Consider the following 18,376-nt stretch of genomic DNA (forward strand, 5'->3'; position numbering starts at 1 on the left):
TTTTTTTTTTTTTTTTTTTTTTTTTTTTTTTTTTTTTTTTTTTCCTTTGTTTTTCTCCTTTTTTCTTTCTTTAATTTTATTTTCTTTAAAATATTTTTGGAAGCAACGGTATTTAAAATATTATTCAACATTTTGTGGAGAATATTTATGTATCGGAAAATAAATAAAAACAAGTTTATAGCCTTTATATGTTATAATTAAGTTGTTATTTATAAAATTACGCTGATAGTTTATTTATACATTTTTAATTTTTTAATTTTTTTTTTTTTTTTTTTTTTTTTATAGTAGCGTGCGCTAAATTTACCTATCGCTACTTCTTATATATATTAATTTATTCTTCTATGTTGCTTAAATTTTTCTCTTTACTTAAAAAAAAATATACAAGATTATTATTTAACAAGTTTTTAATTTTTTTTTTTTTTTATTTTAGTGTATCTTTTTATTTCTTTTAATTTTTTATGTATCACCAATTAAAAACTTCTTTAAGGCTGTAAATAAAATAGAAGGGATATAAATTTTTGAAAATTTTTATATTTTTCATATATCTATTTCTTTTTTAATTTTATTTAACATCTATTTTTTGTTCTTTTGATTACAGAACAAAAATTTTACATAAAAAAGCACTTAGTTATGAGCTTTTAAATTGCTTTTATTACAGCTTACTTAACTAAAAAAAAAAACTCTTAAAAATATTTATATATGTATACATATATATGCATTTTTTTTTTTTTTTCATTTTTTTTTACTTCTATAAACCCTTATATATCTTAGATGTTTTAATTTTGCACACTTTTTTTTTATGATATTCTCTTAGTTTTTTTGAAAAATTCTACAGAATACATGTGATGCTTACGTGTATTTTTTTATGGTGAATAAAATAAATTTTTTAAATTTTTCCCTTTTTGTTTAGTCTATATTAAAACAATGAATTTTTTACAATACATCCTTAAATTTTTATGTTAAATATTTATATTTTTAAATTTAATGAATAAAAAAAAAATCGTATTTTCCATATGCATATAATTCTACCGAGAATGAAAAATATTTTAGACCATATATTATGATATTTATTCCATTTATTTATCTATAATTATTCATTAAGTTTTTATTAATTTTTGTTCTTATTTAGTTTGTTTTTTTTTTTTTTTTAATGATAATATAATTAATATTTTTTCATATTTACTATTTAGTTTCTATATTTTCGTTCTTCATTCAACAATATATAAATATAATATATATATTTATATACATGTATGTTTTTACTTTATCATGGAATAAAAATACTTTTAATACATGTGTATATAACTGTAATACAATTATTAAATTAAATTTTAAGTCAAATTTTTTTTCATTTTAATTTTTTATTTTATACAAAAAACTCATCTTTTGAAAATAAATTATTCACATATATATATTATCTATTTTCTTTTTTTATATATATCACATTTTTTATTTTATTACATACATGCGTGTTAGTATAGAAAGACAAGCAGGAAAGAGAATATATAAGAAAAGATATAAATTAAGCAACAGATAAACATTTTGATATATGTATCTAAGTGAATATGCAATATAGATATTTTTTTTTTTTTATATTTTCTTTTTCTATAATTTATAACAATTAACAATAAATATTTTACAAGAATAATACGTAATTGTTTTATTTTTATATTCATACTAAACAAATTTTAATAAACTAACAGAAAAGATAATATACAGGAATTCAAAAGAAAGTGGCTCAAAAAAAATAAGAATACCCTTATAGATGTGGCTACTGGTGCGGAATGTGTTTTTTAGAAAATAAATGAAAAAATTATATTTTAAAGAAAAAAAATAAAAAAAAAAATTAATTATATAATTAAATTGATTAAAATTATATACAACTACCTATAAATTCTAGTAAAAAAAATTATATCCCACCCTTTTTCCTTCTTTATTGAATAAAATGAATGGCAAGTTTTTTGAAACGCATGATAATAGCTCGTATGAGCATATGCATAATGAATATTTAAATTATCCTAATTTTAAAAAATATATTGATGAAAATAATAATAATAACAATTTTGAGGAATCTAGAAAGTATATACATAGAGAAATAACAAAAACTCTAAATGCAAACTCTATAAAAATACATAGAGTTTCAAATGAAGGGCATGCACAATGTAACAAATCCTCAAAAAATATGGAACAGAATAAAAAAAAAATTATGTACAATAATGTTGATGATGTTGAAATAAAACGAAATAAAAATATTAATAATTATACTAACATAAAATGTAATAACAATATAATATCATCTACTCATAAATCTGGAGATATGAAAGAATTAGTCGAAAATACCGCAAATAATACAAACAAAAGAAAGAGTGAGATAAACAATGAACGTATAAATAAGGTAAGCGAGACGTGTGAAAAAAAAAACCTGTTGAAACACGAACTATTTTCAGATGCTAATAAGAATATCTTTGTTGACAAAAGCAGTAAGAAAAGTAAAAGCATTGAACATTTTATTTTTATAAATGAAGAAAAGTTAAATAATACTAGAAATATCGGTCAACAATCTGAATTACAAAAAAATAATAGTATTGAAATTTCTGAAGAATTTAATCCAAATATTTTTAGTTTTAATGATTTGAATAATGCAAATAGGAAGACAAATTATTTCAATTCTATTAAAATAGAAGATAAAAAAAAAAAAAAGGAAATGGATAATAAAAATTTTTTCATTAATCAATCCCTTGAAAATGAGCATAAAGAAAATTATAGTTCTTGTGATAACATTAAAAATAAAAATATTTCTTATGTAATTAATAACAATAAAAATATGTATAATTATGATAGTAATATTAACATTAAAAATATTCAGAAAAAAATTTTTTGTGACAGAAATGAAAATTCAGGAAGCAATAGAATAACAAATGATCCTAGTAAATATAAAAAGTATAATAACTTAAAAGATAATTTTTTTTTGAATAATAGTCAAAGAGATTTTTCTTCAAATTTCAATATTTTAAAAAATAAATCAGAAGTATTCTTGAGAACTGACATAGATGAAAAAATTTATGCAAATAATATAATGTATGATGATTATTTTACCATTGAAAATCTAGAAAAATGTGATGAGAAAAAAGAGTATTTTAAAAGAGAAGAATATAATAATATGAAAAGTGAAAAAAATATAGGATTTAATTACCATAAAAATTTTGATAATAGTAAAATATTATCGAATAATAAAAATATTTTTAACTATAAATATAATTTTGATAAGAGAAAATATGTTGGTTTTATTGAAAAAAATAACATAAATATAAATAATTTTAACAAGGAATATTTAAATGATAATAATTTCAACGAATTATCATTCCAGAAAACGAGTAATGAACCTAGTAATAATAGAAAAGAATATTTTCAAGATGCTTTAGACAAAAATGAAAATAGCATTTTCAATGAAAAATTAAAAGAAAATTTTTCCGAGAATAACTCAAGATTATTAAATAATATTCAGTTTGTTCCTTGTATATATAATAACAATAATGCGAACATTCCAATAGAACAAAATGAAAGTACCACCTTAATGAATTGCTTTTTACAGGAAAATAATTTATATAATAAAAATAAGAATGACTTAAATTTATGTGACAACTTTACATTGAATAGCAATATTTTAGATTTAAATGATATATTGAATAGTAATGGATATTTTGATGATTCTTCTAAATTTGAACGCTTAGAACTGGGAACTAATGATATAGATTTAGAACCTAAAGAAAATAATAATAATAACTTAAATTATATAGAAAAAAAGGAAGAATATGTAATAAAATTGTTTTTTGGAAATTTAGCACCTATAACTACAGAAAAAGATATGCATAATTTATTTAGTAATTTTGGGAAATGTGATTCTTTAATAATTTTAAAAGATAGAAGAAGTAAATCAAGAGGTTCTGGTTTTGTTACTTTTTATAATATGCAGGAGGCTGTAAATGCTATTAAATGTTTAAATAATAAAATTATATTATCAGGAGCTCATAAACCATTAGAAGTCAGATTTCCTGAAAATAAAGAAGAAAAAAAATTAAGAACTAAATTATTAAATGCAGCCAAATGGAAAGGAAAAAAAATTGCTCCTAGTGGATGTTTGCCAGTTAGTACAGAAGACATACTAAATCACACTCCATTAGATATGAATATGCCAAGTAATTTTTCTTTTTTAAATCAAAATGACTCTTGTTTTTTTTCCGAGAATGATAATGCTTCATATGATAATAAAGATATAAATAATTATGAAACATCAAATATAAATCATTTTAATTACTCAGAAGAATTTTCTGAGCTCTATAAAACAACTAGCGAAACGACAGTAGATACATTAAACACAGATTACTTTAACAAAATGGAAGAAAACAAAATGAATAGATATAATTCTAATAAATTTATGCAAGAAAATTTATCTGAAGATATGAATATACATTTAATGCATAAAAAATATGATAATTTTTTACCAAATTTTTTAATTGATGGTATAGCTGGAAAAGGAAATTCATTTGAAACAATAGGCACAGTTAGGCATAATAATTTAGATCAGGAAAATAAGACTCACTTAAGTAATTTTACTACTATTGAAATAAATGGAACAAATAGTATGTCTGAAATGAAATCTGAACCAATAAGTAGTATTAATGATAAGAACAAAAATACAAATTATAATTCTGTGCATAATTATAAGGATGATCAAAATTCTTACTTTTTTAATTTTTGTAATATCTCAGATAAAGAGAAAACAGAAAACTTGAACGATTTTTGCCCATATTTAGACAAAAAAAATAATTTTCCTAATAGAGATGAAGAATATGAACACGGATTTTATAATCCATGTAAAAAAAAAAATATCGTAAAAAATGTTTTAAATGATCTAGATAATGATATAAATGATATTGTTATAAAATATGATAATATGAATAATAGTAATAATAATAATGTAAATAATAATAATGACAATTATAATTCATGTGATAATTCTGAGGGATATAATAATTTTAATATACATTATTTAGGTTTCAATTTATCCCATTTAATAAAAACAAATGAGGATGGTTTATTAAAAAATCAAAATTTAAGTAATGTAAACTCTAGTAATGATGAATTATTTAATAAAGAAAAAAAAATTGATGATTATGAAAATGACGACCAAACAAATGAATTATTTAAATTAAAAATTACTAATCCTCATTCTTCCATAGATCTTATAGAAGACCATAATATAAATTTTGAGACAAATGATAATTTAAGCGATGAAATGTTAAAAAATTTAATTAACCTTTATACAAAAAATAAATCTTCTATTTTTACATCTCATATGTTTAGTTATTTAAATAATGTTTTATGTGAAATAAATAATGCATTAGAAATATTTAGCAAATTTAATGTTAAAACTTCCTTAAAAAATATGAATAAAAATAAGAAATTAAATAACGAAAAAGAATTTACATGAAAAATGATGATTTATTGATTTTACCTTAATAAAATTTTTTTTTTAAAATTATAACATATATACCATAAAAAAAAAAAAAAAAAAGTAAAGAAAATTTAATGTTCTATTATTAGAATTTTTTGTAATTTTCTTTTCTTTTATTTTCATGATGAATTGTACTTTATTTTTAGTAACTTTAACTTGCATATAAATATATATATATATATATATTTAAAAAAAAATATATATATATATATAAGAAAAAATGAAGTATTCTATAAAAAATAAAAAATTATATATTATAACACTATAAAAGAAGTGAAAAAAAAAAAAAAAAAATGATGAAATAATTTATAAAAATCAAGGATATTAAAATATATACATGATTTATTCTATCTATTTTCCAGTTTTATACTTAAGGAAAAAAAAATTTTTTTTTTTTTTTTTTATTATACTTTATATATATACATATATGACATTATATTAACTAATGTAATACTATATAAATAATATTAATTATTCAGACTTATAAAAAAAAAAAAAAATAAAATAAAATAAATAATAAAATAAACATAAAAATAAACAAATAAATAAATAAAAATTATATATGTTCAACTATTGCCTCTTTTTTTTTTAAATTTTAGATACATTAATAAATTTATTAATAATACGGAAATTCTACGTGGAAACAACAAAAAACAATATATTTCTGTAAAATAAAGAGAATATTAGACAATGTTAAAATAAAAATTATTCATGTATGAATTTTCTTTTAATATAATAAGAAAAATAATAATGTTTTACATAAAATTTAACTAAAAAAAATGTTGTTTAATAAAAGTTATATTTAAGCGCACAAATATATACAATTTAAATGAATACATATATTTTGATTTACATATACTATATAAAGTTTTCATATAAAATCTTATCAAGTATTCTATCTTTACGTAAAAAGAAAGAAAAAAAAATACGTTTCTAATATGATTTATTTTTAGATAAATATCATTATTCTTTTTTATAAGGTAAAGATGTTAGTAATATGTTATAAAAATACCCTTTTTAAGTATAGAAATTTAATTTTTCATTATTTTTTTTATAAAATGAATTATTACGATAAATATAAAAAAGTGTTATTTAGGAATTCCTAAAATAGTAACTAAATATTTTAATACTTTTACAAATGTAGAAAAATATATATTATGTAGATCTTCATTTTTTATTTAAACTTTTCTCTGCTATACATTGTATATATATATATTTTTGTGTTACTTTTTACATTTATCTATATAAATATATATTAAGTTATTAATTATTTTTTTATTTTAGTTTTTGTAATTTTTTTTTTTATCCAATTTTTTCATAATAATTACTTATTACATGCATTTTCTTACTGAAATGAATTTGTTGTAATATGCTAATATCTTTACATGCAATTTGTATTATTTCCTTATTCTTTTTTAAACAACTAAAAATTTACATTTTAACTACTATATGTATATTTTATTCTTTCTTCATAATTATAAAATTTATTATATTTTCTTTAAATTAAAAAATTGAGAAACTTAAATATTTAAAAAATTAATTGTAAAAAAGAATATAATTGTGAACTAAGAATATTTAAATAAACATAAAAGGAAATAATAAAATATGCTGTAATATATATAAAATAAAACGGTAAAAAAAAAAAGAAAAAGAATAAACAAAAAAGTAAATATTACATAAATAAAAAAAAAAAAAAAGTAAAATAAATAAATCTATAATTTTGAATTTACATTAATTTTTTCTTTTTTATAAATCATTCATATCGCAAAGATAAATTATTGATGAATGAAATATAGTAAAAATGAAAGATAATTTATCAATTTTTTCTGAAGTGCTTAAGTTATCTATATACATATGTAAGTGAATAGAATGGCTAATTATATACTTTATTTGACTATAAGCAATCGCAGCAGCAAGGATAGCAATTAAACTATCACTATTAACATCGTAAATTTCCGAATTTTTTTCTTTTAAATTTATATTTGTCTTAAAAATTATTTCACATATTATATCACTTATGTTATCTAAAATATAAATTTTATCAATGGGATTGGAGAATTTTTCAATCTGTAAAAAATATAAATTTAAAAATTAAAATTTATATATGAAAGTTATATTTCATAGATTGAATGATGTTATTAATAATAAAATAATATTAAACATAAGATTAGTCAAATAGTTCTATTTTATTTTTTTTTTTTTTTTTTTTTTTTATTTTAACCTGCTTCAAATGAAAAGATATAGTTTCTATATGAAATAAGCTAAAATTTTCAAGATTTGATTTTTTTAAAAAGGTAATTATATTATTCCTAAGGGTATTCATTTTTTTTTGAATTTTACATTCTATTTTCTCATAATTTTTAATTAAATGTTTCCATATAACTCTATGTAAATAAGAATATATATATTTAATTAAAGGAATTTTTATATCATTGCTGAAATTTTTTTCATTATCACTGTTTTGCAATTTTAACGTATCATTTACTATATTTAAAATTTTTCTTCCAATAAAATTTTCATATCCTGTTACAATAATATAAGAATATGCAAATTGTAATATTTCAGAATCTATGAATTCTTTGCATTTGCTATTTTTATTGAAAAAAAGAGTTAGATCATTTTTATAATCTAAAATATTTTTATCATTTTCATTGATGGTGGTATAGTTTACAGATAAATTTTTTTCATGTTCTTCTAATGGTAGGTTTATAAATATAACTCTTGAAAATTTATCGTTAGAATTAATTTCTTCTTTTATAATTTCACATTTTCTATTTTCCTCAAAACCATAACTAGTACTTATATATTTTGAGTCAATTTCAATGCACTGATCATGCAAATTTATATATATATTTTTTAAATGGCTTTTACGAAATATATGTTTTTTTATAAATTCAATATCTATATTTGTATTTAATAAGGTTTTTGCTTCAGGTAATAATATTATGTGTGTATTAGATATTAAACTGTCGTATAAATTTTTATATTTGTTGAATAATATGCTTATAACTGGATGATTGTTCATATTCTTTTTTTCAAATTTTAATTTATTTTATAATTTAAACAATTATTTCCTTTTATATAATAAAAATTTTGATTATATAAAGCAATAATGTTTCATTAGTACTGCATTCATTTTATTTATATATATATATCTCTTTTAACGTCATTTATTTTTTATTTAAAAGCATTTTTCTTAATTTTTAAAATATAATTTAAATTTAATCCGAAATTGTTTTCACAAATTTTTTACTTTATTATAACTTTAATTTGTATTTATATGAATATGTAATTTTTCAATTTATTGCTATAAAATTTTAATATTAATATTTTTTTTATAAAAATACACAATTATTCAATGTAAAATGATTAAATTATTTTTTAAATTCACATCTTTTAAAATTTACTTTCCTTTTCATATATGTATAAAATGTTTCTTTATAATTATCTTTATATTATTCAAAATAAAAATGTAAAAAGTAAAAAAAAATAAAAATAATAATAAAATATATATATATATATATATATATATATATATATATATTTTTTTACAAAATAAATTTTCTCATATTGCTAAAAAATATTTCACTTCATATATTTTAAAAAATCATTTATTCCCTTATTTTATTAAAAAATTTTTTTTATAATTCTTATATGAATTTTTACTTCTTTCATTTTCTTTATTTAATTTTTTTTTTCTTTATTAAATATAATATGCTGTTGAACTAAGGATAACATATTCAAAATAAAAATTAAAAACTTGAAAAAAATGTATAATATTGCAAGTAATGGAAAATAAAAACTATTTTAATGCTTATTTATTTTCTTTTTTTGATAGATAATGAAATTATAACAAAAAAACTTTAAAATCTATAAAAATAAAAGTGATAAATTAATTAAATAACTATTTAAAATTAAGAAAAAAAAAAAAAAAAAAAAAAAAAAAAATCAATTATGATAAATTAATTATAAAACTAGAAAAATTTTTATAAAACATAAAAAAACTTTGCAAAAGTGTTGTCAATAATTACGTATGTTATATAATAAAGAAATACAGAATTATTAAAATATAGACAAAATAAAAAAAATTTTATAATATTTTTGTGTGAGTTAAAAAATTTAATTGTACATAATACATATGATGTATACAATAATAAATTATTTCATTTTAATTAAAGTTTTTTTTTTTCCTTTTATTTTTCTCTTTATTTCTCTTTTTTTTCCTTAATATAATGTATTATATGCTTGCAAGTCAAGTGAGTGTATAATTAATCTTTGAATTTCTAAGGATTGAGCAGATGGTAAAATATTGTTTAATATTTCTGTGCTGAATAATTTAAGATAAGGAATAAGTGATGAAATACCAATTGAATTTTGCATATATTCTATATGATATCTCAATGATTGTTCTTTTCTTTTTCTTTCACTATTTAATATATCTTCCAATTTTACATTATCAGACATGTTCAAATTTTTATACAATTGAAATACTTTTGGTATAGAATTCATAAGTATATCATTTAAACAAATCATTATAGCTGTTTTTAGTAAATCGTAATATTTATCGTCAACATTCAAAATAGGAAACATGCTTTCTTCTATATTCTAAAATAAAAAAAAAATAAGTATATATATAATATAATAGTATTATTAAAAATGATAAATGTAAATATATATAAAGTCATTTTATGTATATTATAAATATTTGCATTACCTGTTTGTTTTCATTAGCACATTCATTTTTAATTTTATTATTATTATTAATATTATTATTATTATTAATATTAATATTATTATTATTAATATTATTATTATTATTATTATTATTATTATTATTATTATTATTATTATTGTTATTATTATTATTATTATTATCATTTGAATTATCATAAATATCTTCTGTACAATCATTGTTAATATCCATTTTGTTTTTACATTGATAATTATAAAGGGAACCATGACGAGAATTTTCCGAACTTGAATTATAAAAGTGCGTTAGATTATTAGAATTTATTTGAGAATTTTCAGAGTTGTTATAATTATTCATTTTTGTTTGTCTTCTAATTTGATGAATAGCTTCAATGCTTAACTTGTAAGCTTCTTTTACTCCTCTTCTAATAACTGAATATGCTTTTCTATATCCATTAATTTTTATTCTAAAGCATTTATTTGCTTCGTCGTATATTAGCCCATCAACAAATTTACATTTATTTACTTCTTTATTTATTCTTATATCTCTTTCTTCTATTGTCTCATCTATCAATGTATTATAATTATATGATTTATTTTCTGATTCATAATTGTGTGTTTTATATAAATCTTCTTTATTATTTTCATAACAATCTTCAGATGGACTTATATTATTTGAATACGTAAAATTCAAATTTTCGTCAAAACTTTGTTGATTTATTTTATTTATTAAATTTACATCATTCATACTTTTATTATTAATGCTATCAAAATCAGCACTATTCATATTTTTTGGATACAATTCATTGTAATTTTCTATATAAGTAGTTGTCTTATACAGTTTATCATTTTCTAAAACATTATCTATATTTATTTTATTATCATCATTTGTGTTATTTTTAATAAATGAATTTGGACTATTATTTTTGTTTTTGTAATCTTCAATTCTGCTTAAATCATTTTTCGTATCTTCATTTTTTGTATAATAATCTTGGCTGTTATGCAAGTTATCCACTTCATATATATGAGTTGGTGAATAATTGGTATTTATTCCTGTATTACTTATTGCACTATTACTTGAAGAAATATTATTTTTTTTAAATGGATTATTTTTATTATCTTTTAAATCACCCTCATTTAAAAAATGAATCAGATTTGCATCAATACCATTTTCATATTTTGATTGATTATAATTACTCTTGGATCTTTTCTCATTATTTTTATTAGATTTTAGATTAAAACTCATTTTTCCATCTTCTATATCTCCATAGTTATTATCGTAATTCATAGTATTAGTATTACTAGTCATATCTTTTTTGTTAAAATTATTAGTAGAAGTGTTATTTTTCTTATCTAAAACATAATCATAAATATTAGAGCTCATCTTCCCTTTTATATTAAAACTTCCTCTTTTCTCATTTCCTGTATATAAATCTTTATCTATACTAAAATTACCTGATGACGCGCTTTTCTTTTTAAAATTATCTTCTATATTGATATCATTTAATGAACCTCCTTTTTCTTCTTTTAATATATTATTTTTTAAATTATATTTATAATTTCCTGACATACTACCATTTTTCTGCGGGTAGCATTTTCCTTTATTAGTTTCTAAAATTCTATTTCTAAATTCTGCGGCTAATTTATATGCTTGATAAACTCCTCTTGTTCTGACCCCAAATGACTTCCTAAAACCACATACACTAACTGTCCAATAATTTCTTCTTTTATCAAAAAACATTCCTTGAAGCTTTGGTAAACTTGCTGCTTGATTTAATATTTCACTTTTTGGAAGTCTAATATTTACACTATTATCTAATATATTTTCCATTTTTTCACTACTACTTTTATTAATAGTTCTATTATCCATATTCACACACTTTTCATAATTTCTTAAAACTTTACCACTTTCTGTATTTTTGTTATATGTTAAACTTGCTGATAAATCATTTGATTTCAGTGAAATATTGTTATTTCTATTATCATTTGTTTCATCATTATTTCCTCCTAAAAATTTGATATCACATTTATCTTTCTTCATATCTCTTGGAACACCATTACCAACTTCTACATAAAAATTATTCGAATATCCAATATCATTCATACTGGATTTTCTCTGTTTTTCTAATTCTGAACAACCTATATTATTATAACTATTTTCTTCATTTGTATATTCGTTATTGTTAATCTGATTATCTTCATCAACAATCCTATTATTTTTTGATATATAATTTTCATCATGTTCAAAGAATTTCTTATTTTCTTCTTGAGAATTTTTTGTATCGTTTTCTTTTGAATTAATGTTATTTTCTTCATATTTATTATTACTTCTGTTATTATAAAACTCACTATGATGAACCACATTATTTTCATTTGTATATTTTTCCTCTATTTTTGCTAAAGAATGTTTACTGTTTATTCCTGAACTCATTTTTTTATCATTACAATTAAATATAGATATATTATCACTTGAAAAATCAAAACTACTAAACTTATTTTGTTCCATATTGGTAAAATTATAACTTCTATTTTCTAAAAAATTCAAATTTTGATCATTTTCCTTAGAATTATTTTCATCTAAACCATTATTTTTCTCAAAAGCAGTTTTTTCATTAATATTATTAATACTACTTTCTAAATGATTTTCTACATTTGCTTTTATGTCATCACTGCTTTGATTGTTACTTCCAATACTATTAAAACATCCATAACTACTTTTTTGTTTTTCACTAATTGTGTCACTTTTATTTTGTTCAATAATTTTATCAAATTCAATATTTTTTATAAAATTTCTAATTGATTCTGAAAACTCTTCTGTATTTTCATCAAAATTATTGGATTCTTTAATTTGTGTAAAATATTCACAACATTTATTATAAGATAAAATTACATCATCATTATAATCTGATGGACTAAAGAAACTTATTCTTAAATTTTTATTTTTATCTTTAAAAAATACTATCCATTTCTTCATTTTTTCTTCCCATATTACCCCTTTTACCCAAGGTTTTATGCTATAAGCAACTTTTGTCTGTTCACATATATTATTTAAAAGACTTTTACTAAACTGAAAATAATCTAATTCTTTATAAATATCGTCTAATTCTAAATTGTTTTTTTCTTTTATAAAATTAGAAACATCATATATATTTTCATTATATTCTCTTTTTTTTTTATTTAAATACTCAACACATTCAATAAATGATTTATATATTCCCCCTTCAAATGAAAAAATCTTCTTTTCATTATCTTTATATTCTACTATAAAATGAAGATATTCCAAATCATAAGATATTTCTTCTATACTTGGAAATTTTTTTAATTCTTTCGTTAAATAATATATAAAAGACTTTTTACGAATTTTACAGCAATAATTATATCCTATTTCTATTCCTTCCTTTTTTAATATATAAATATGTTTCGTAATTTCGTTACCATTATTATCCCATAACTTACATACCCACATATTTTTTAAATGATTCCATTGTATCCCTTTTTTCCATGGGCATAATTTAAAAGCTACATCATTTAGCTCACTACTTAATTTACTATTATTTTCATTAAATTCATTATTACTTAGTTTATCGAAATTTTCATTAATTTCGTTACTATTTGATTTATTATTACTTTCCTCTACTTCATTGCTCTTTTCGTTAGTTTCATTATTATCATTTAATTTATTAATATTTTCGCTATTTTCTTTAAAATTATCTATATTATCAACATTTTCTTTTTTTTCATTAATTCTATCATTATTACTATTTAATTCATTAATATATTCTTCATTTTTTTTTAGTTCTTCTGAATTATTCAAAATATCATCTTCTTCATTTTTTACTAAAATATATTCATCATAATTTACAGAATCTTCATTATTTATTTTTACATCTTTTTGTATATTATTATAATAACATTCCTTTTTAATGACATTATTCAAAGAGTAATTTGTACAAATTTTATCAAAATTGATTAAGTTTAACTTATCATTCATTGTCATATTTTTTAGTATGTTAATACCTTTTATAATTTTTTCATTATTATCAGCACTATTATTGTTTAATATATTTCTTATCATTTTCTTAAATTTTAATATATATTCTAAATTTAAATTTTCATTATTTTTAATATTTTTTATATCCTCATTTTTATTATCATTAAATGGAAAATCTTTATTTTCCTTTTCTTTTTTAATGTTTTCATAGCATTTAAATTCTTCTTTGTTATTATTAGATTCTAACATATTTATTTTTTTGTTAAGGTTTTCTTTCTCATCTATGTTTACAAAATTACTTTTTATTTTATTATTAAAACTTGGAAATCCTTCATAATTTAATGAATCATAATATTCTTCACTCATTGCAGATGTATTATTATTTGAAATATTATTACTGTTATTATTCTCATCATATTTATTATAGAAAATATAGTTATATTTCTTGTCTTTTTGTTCATTTTCCTCATTATTAGGATTAAAAAAACTATCTAACGATTTATTAAAGTTATTATTTTTTATTACATGATTTAAAAGATGATGAGCATTTTTATCCTCATCATTCATAAAATTACTATTTAAAAGTTGTTGAACACTTAAACTTTCGTCATTGCATTTTTTGAAACTATTGTAATTATTTGTATTTTTGACCAATTCATTTTTTACATTTTCATTTACAAAATTTCTATTTTCCAATGAGTTAATACCTTCTCTTTCTAATTTATCCAAACTTCCATCATTTAACATTGGATATGATTCATTAAGTTGTTTCTTAAAATGGGAGTATATATCTCCTTTAATATTTTTGTTATCTATTAAAGCGTCATCATCTTCATTATTATTCGTAGAATTTGTATTTAATCGTTTTATTCCATTCAGTAGTTTTATATCATTACTTATATAAGAAGAATCAGATTTAAAAATATTGTTCGATTCATTTAAAAATGACTTGTTTACTTGATTTAAATGATCTATATCAATTAATGATTTATGTTTTTTATCAATATTAAAATCTGTACTATTATTATTTTCATCATTTCTTGAATCTGTTTTATTATTAATTAAAAAATCAGCACTATTACTATTAATTAATTTACTTAACTTATCTTTTTGAATCGAGAAGCCTTTATCTTGTTCATTTAAACTATTTTGAGAATTCATACATTTTATATCACCTTTGAAATTCTTCCCAATTTCATTTTTACTAATAGATTTGCACATTTTTTCTTGATTACATATATTTAATTTATTAATACAATGCACAGCCATCTCATATGCATTATTATAACCATATATATCTATCGGAAATTTATTCACTAAAACTTTATTATCGTAATCATACGTAACTACCCATTCTTTTTGAACTGAATCATAAGATAAATATTTAAATATTAACTTATTTTTTCCTTGAATATCTGATGAAGAAAAAATTATAAATGTGTATTTTATTGATATATTAAAATATTTATGTTAACTATATAAATAATATTTCAAAATGCAATAACAGAAATATAAATAATTTTTAAATATAAAGGAATACAATTCAATTGAATATACAATCATATTTAAAAAAAAAGAAATAAATAAGAAATAAATGAGAAATATATATATAATATATTATGATAAGATATTATTAAAAACAATGTCTATTTTACCTTTAAATCCATTTGGTATTTGTGAATTAATATTAAGAAGATTTAAATGAGATGTTTTTGATTCACCTTGTTGTTTTTTTAAATGACCTAAATTAGCAGTTTCAAAATTTTTTCTATGTTGTATAGCTAATCTTCTAGCTTCTTCAAAACCATATTTATAAACTGGAAAATATCTATTAATACATCTACCGTTTATACATATACCAGATAACCATCTATTTTGTGATTTATCAAATCTTACACCAACTACATGAGGTAACTTTTCAGCCATTTTTGCATAATTATTTTCATTATTATTAGGAATACTTTTTACTCTATTACAATTTGATTTATTTGGTATATTTACATTAGAGTAATTTTTGCTTTTATCTAATTTAACAGAATTTTCTATTTTCACTTCATTTTTTATATTTATAATTTCTTCATTGAATTTGTTATTTCTTAATCTTCTTAAAGTATCTTCATCATTAAATTCATTAAAACTATTTTCATCTAAGCACTCATTTTTTTTATCATGCATTATTTCTGAGTCACCATTTAATTCGTTCATATTTGAGCAGTTACTTAATTCTTTATTGTTATATAATTCAGGATATTTTCTTTGGTGATCTTTTGATTTATTTGATATATCACTTTTTTTACTAAAATTTAATCTACTTTTAGATTCTTCACTATTTAAATCATTACTATAATCACTATTATAATAAAATGAATTCATTGTTTTTTTTCTTCTTGTTCTTAATGATCTTTTATTTAAATCTGTCGTCATCTTTCAACTACTTGTTAAATAATTATTCATAATATAGAACAATTTTAACAACTACATATATATACGCATATGTATATATATGTTTAAAAAAAAAAAAAAAAATAAAAAAAAAAAATTAAAAATTTCAATATAAATATATATATTATTAAAAAAAAAACATAAATAAAAAACTTATAAAAAAAAAATTCTAAAAAATATCTTTAATCTGTATATAATATTAAAATTATTTTCATTATTAATTTTTTTTTTTTTTTTTTTTTATTTCTTTGCCAATAATTTAAATAAAAAAAAATTGAAACATAAAAACGTAAAAACATAAAAAATATGTTGTAAGTATTTCATATGTATAAATGAAAGTACAAATATAGATATAAATGTATTATGCTATACTTATAAATATTAAATTAATAACTCATTTTAATTTCATATATAAAATCTTAATTACTTTAAAACTATTTCTTTTTAAGTATGTATTTGAGTATTTAAAAAGAAAAATAATAAAAGAATTAAAAAAAAAAAAAAAAATAGAAAAACCTGGGCACAGCAAAAAAAAAAAAAAAAAATTGAAATTAAAACTGTATTAAATGCATGTCACATATAAATAAAATATTTTTTTTTCTACATCCTTTTATAAATTAATATAGACCAGAATATATTTTAAATATATTTAATTTAATAAATTGAAATTAAAAAATTCTTAAAAGATTGAATAAAATTTTTAATTAATCTGAAAAATTAGGTATTCATGACAACTTTTAATATATGTAGTATAGATATGATTTTTTTTTAATAGGTGTTGTAATAATGTACACAAAAAAAAAAATATATAAATATGTATAAAATAAAAATATAATTGTATGTAAAATATATAATAGATGAAATGAAAATATAAATAAAAATAATATAAATAATATAAAAATAAAATTAAAATATATTTAAGGACATTTATAATACTTTATATATATTTTTTTTTTTATTACATCTGTTAAATTAATTTTTTCTTCTTTTTTTAATTTTATTATGAAACTATTAAAAAAAAAATTTATTAAAAACTTACATTTTTTTTTTTTTTTTTTTTTTTTTACAAAATGTTAATAAGTTTTAAAAGATATATAATAAAAGCACAAAAAATATGTTTATGTACTTATATTTTTTTAAACATATGTAAAATACGTATTCGTTAATCTGTTTGTGTACTTTAATCTAGTTAGTTTCTTATTTAAACATTAGCATGATAAATGTATTAAAAAGAAATAATAATAAAATTATAGTACTAGGAAATATATAAAATAGCAAAATTCAATTTAAATTTATTAAAATTATAGTATAAGTATAAAACAAATAATTTAAAAAAAAAAAAATTTTGTTCAACAGGCCAAAATAATATACAAGTATCGCTTTACTTTTTTGTTCCTATGCACATGTATTTATTTCTATTTTATTTTTTTTTAATTTTTGCTTGCACAAATAAACAGCATAAACGCGTTTCAAATATAATAAATAATTAGATTGAATATTAAAATTAATAAAACAATATTTATTAATAACTATATATATACATATTTATATATATATATATAGTTATTCATAAATATATATATATATAAATATATATATATATATATATTTTCATATATTTGTATATAAAAATGTTCAATGAAAAAAATGTATTTATATATATTACTATATAACAAAAATGGTTCAATAATTCTCTTTTTCGGTATTTTTTTTTTTTTTTTTATTTAAATATACAAAAG

General features: G+C 18.2%; 3 protein-coding genes across 3 annotated transcripts; 1 reads left to right on the plus strand and 2 right to left on the minus strand.

Annotated features, from left to right (window-relative positions):
- Positions 1-1,945: 1,945 nt before the first annotated feature.
- On the plus strand, positions 1,946-5,491 carry PGAL8A_00366600 (RNA-binding protein, putative; the record flags this gene model as incomplete). Its single annotated transcript, XM_028672722.1, has 1 exon — positions 1,946-5,491. The coding sequence occupies one exon, from the start codon at positions 1,946-1,948 to the stop codon at positions 5,489-5,491; it is 3,546 nt and encodes a 1,181-aa protein (XP_028529246.1).
- A 1,770-nt stretch (positions 5,492-7,261) lies between these two features.
- On the minus strand, positions 7,262-8,540 carry PGAL8A_00366700 (conserved Plasmodium protein, unknown function; the record flags this gene model as incomplete). The annotated part of the gene is made up of 2 exons (XM_028672723.1): positions 7,262-7,582; positions 7,737-8,540. The coding sequence occupies 2 exons, from the start codon at positions 8,538-8,540 to the stop codon at positions 7,262-7,264; spliced, it is 1,125 nt and encodes a 374-aa protein (XP_028529247.1).
- Positions 8,541-9,739: 1,199 nt separating this feature from the next.
- ApiAP2 (transcription factor with AP2 domain(s), putative) lies at positions 9,740-16,619 on the minus strand (the record flags this gene model as incomplete). The annotated part of the gene is made up of 3 exons (XM_028672724.1): positions 9,740-10,120; positions 10,230-15,610; positions 15,851-16,619. The coding sequence occupies 3 exons, from the start codon at positions 16,617-16,619 to the stop codon at positions 9,740-9,742; spliced, it is 6,531 nt and encodes a 2,176-aa protein (XP_028529248.1).
- Between the last annotated feature and the right edge of the window lie 1,757 nt (positions 16,620-18,376).

The sequence above is a fragment of the Plasmodium gallinaceum genome, assembly GCF_900005855.1.
Source record: "Plasmodium gallinaceum strain 8A genome assembly, contig: PGAL8A_v1_98, whole genome shotgun sequence".
In the NCBI taxonomy this organism is placed as follows: domain Eukaryota; phylum Apicomplexa; class Aconoidasida; order Haemosporida; family Plasmodiidae; genus Plasmodium; species Plasmodium gallinaceum.